Raw genomic sequence first — 1244 nt, 5'->3', positions numbered from 1 at the left:
TGGTGGCACCCGGGGAGGAAACCCCCTGCGCACCCGCCACTCCACTGCCACTCCATCACACAGCAGCACAGGAGGGACCTCCCAGCCTGGCAGAGCCAACACCGCCCAGAGGACCTCCAGCACCAGGAGAGCGGACGCCTCTGCCCTCTTCCAGCAGCGGGCCCCAGGATAATTAAGGAATGGTACTAATGAGCTCTGGGGGGAAGGTTTTGTCTAGTATTTTTGTTTCGAATGGTATTTGGTATCTGCAGTGCTGGGCTTCAGATCCCCTAGAACATGGAGGAATGTGGAGACGAAAGACAACCTGCAGAGTCACCCCCTCCATAGGAATAAAACGTGTATTAAAAGGCTCCTGCCTGATTTGCACATCTCCAGGAAGCCCCTTCCCTCCTGCATCCCAGGGCTTCAGCTAACACCAGTGTCAGAGTACGCCGCAGTGGAAACGCAGATGAATTTACGCCGATGGGTGGTTTCGAACTGGCGAACCTTTCTAATGGATCCTCCTTCCAGCTCCTGCACAATCACAGCATCGCTCCACACCACGCCCTGAGGCACTGCAAATCACCAGCCACGGCAAGATGACTCTACTACAAACTCTCCTGATTCTCTCCACCTGAACAGCAGGTTAGGGGGAAAATTCCCTCCAGAATAATGGTCAAATATTGACATTTCATGAGAGTTTTCAGCTCTCGTTACTGAGCTGTGGCTAACTGGGAAAATGTACCTTTCTGATCACAGACGTGGAAAAGACAAAGCATAGCAAAGGTTGTACTACCCGTGTCCATCTAGCCAGAGCCATTGGGTTGATTCACTGAGAAAAGCTGTTCTCCCCTATCCTCTTTCTACCGTTTCAGCAGCACACCCCGCCTCCTCGCTCGAGCTCCCCTCGCCAGCAGAGCTGTCACATCTGCTTCAGTCCAAGCAGGTTTGTCCTTGCTTAGAAAAGCAGCGATTCTGCATTCTCACCGGAGGATGGAGTTACAGTCCAAACCTCACCGCCATCGGCACATCCTCAAGAGATCGTCCTTCACCTACAGACTAGAGGAACTGTACTCGGTGAAGCTGAGCGTGCAACGAGAAAAACCACACGTACCCACCCCCCCGCCCCAACCCGGGGTTTCTTCTCCTCCCTGGCTAAGGAGAAGGCTCCCCGCGCACCGCGGTCCCCTCACCTGTCCCCGCTGTGCCGCTGCTCGTTCCAGGTGCCGTACTGGCTGGCGGTGGCCCGCACCCCCGCGCGGGGT

At 55.4% G+C, this 1244-nt stretch overlaps 1 protein-coding gene across 1 annotated transcript in view; it reads right to left on the bottom strand.

Annotated features, from left to right (window-relative positions):
* LOC104492465 (uncharacterized protein KIAA1671 homolog) overlaps nucleotides 1–1244 on the bottom strand; it is a gene marked incomplete at its 5' end in the record, with an annotated part of 7490 nt that overhangs the window by 6033 nt on the left and 213 nt on the right. The window contains one exon of the mRNA XM_010135030.1: nucleotides 1173–1218. Within this exon, the coding sequence (XP_010133332.1) occupies nucleotides 1173–1218 (46 nt within the window). The remainder of the gene's footprint in view (nucleotides 1–1172; nucleotides 1219–1244) is intronic.

Source organism: Buceros rhinoceros, unplaced genomic scaffold (genome assembly GCF_000710305.1).
Source record: "Buceros rhinoceros silvestris isolate BGI_N320 unplaced genomic scaffold, ASM71030v1 scaffold12014, whole genome shotgun sequence".
NCBI lineage: Eukaryota > Metazoa > Chordata > Aves > Bucerotiformes > Bucerotidae > Buceros > Buceros rhinoceros.
Note: the sequence above shows the minus strand (reverse complement) of the source record. Positions and strands in the feature narration are given on the sequence as shown.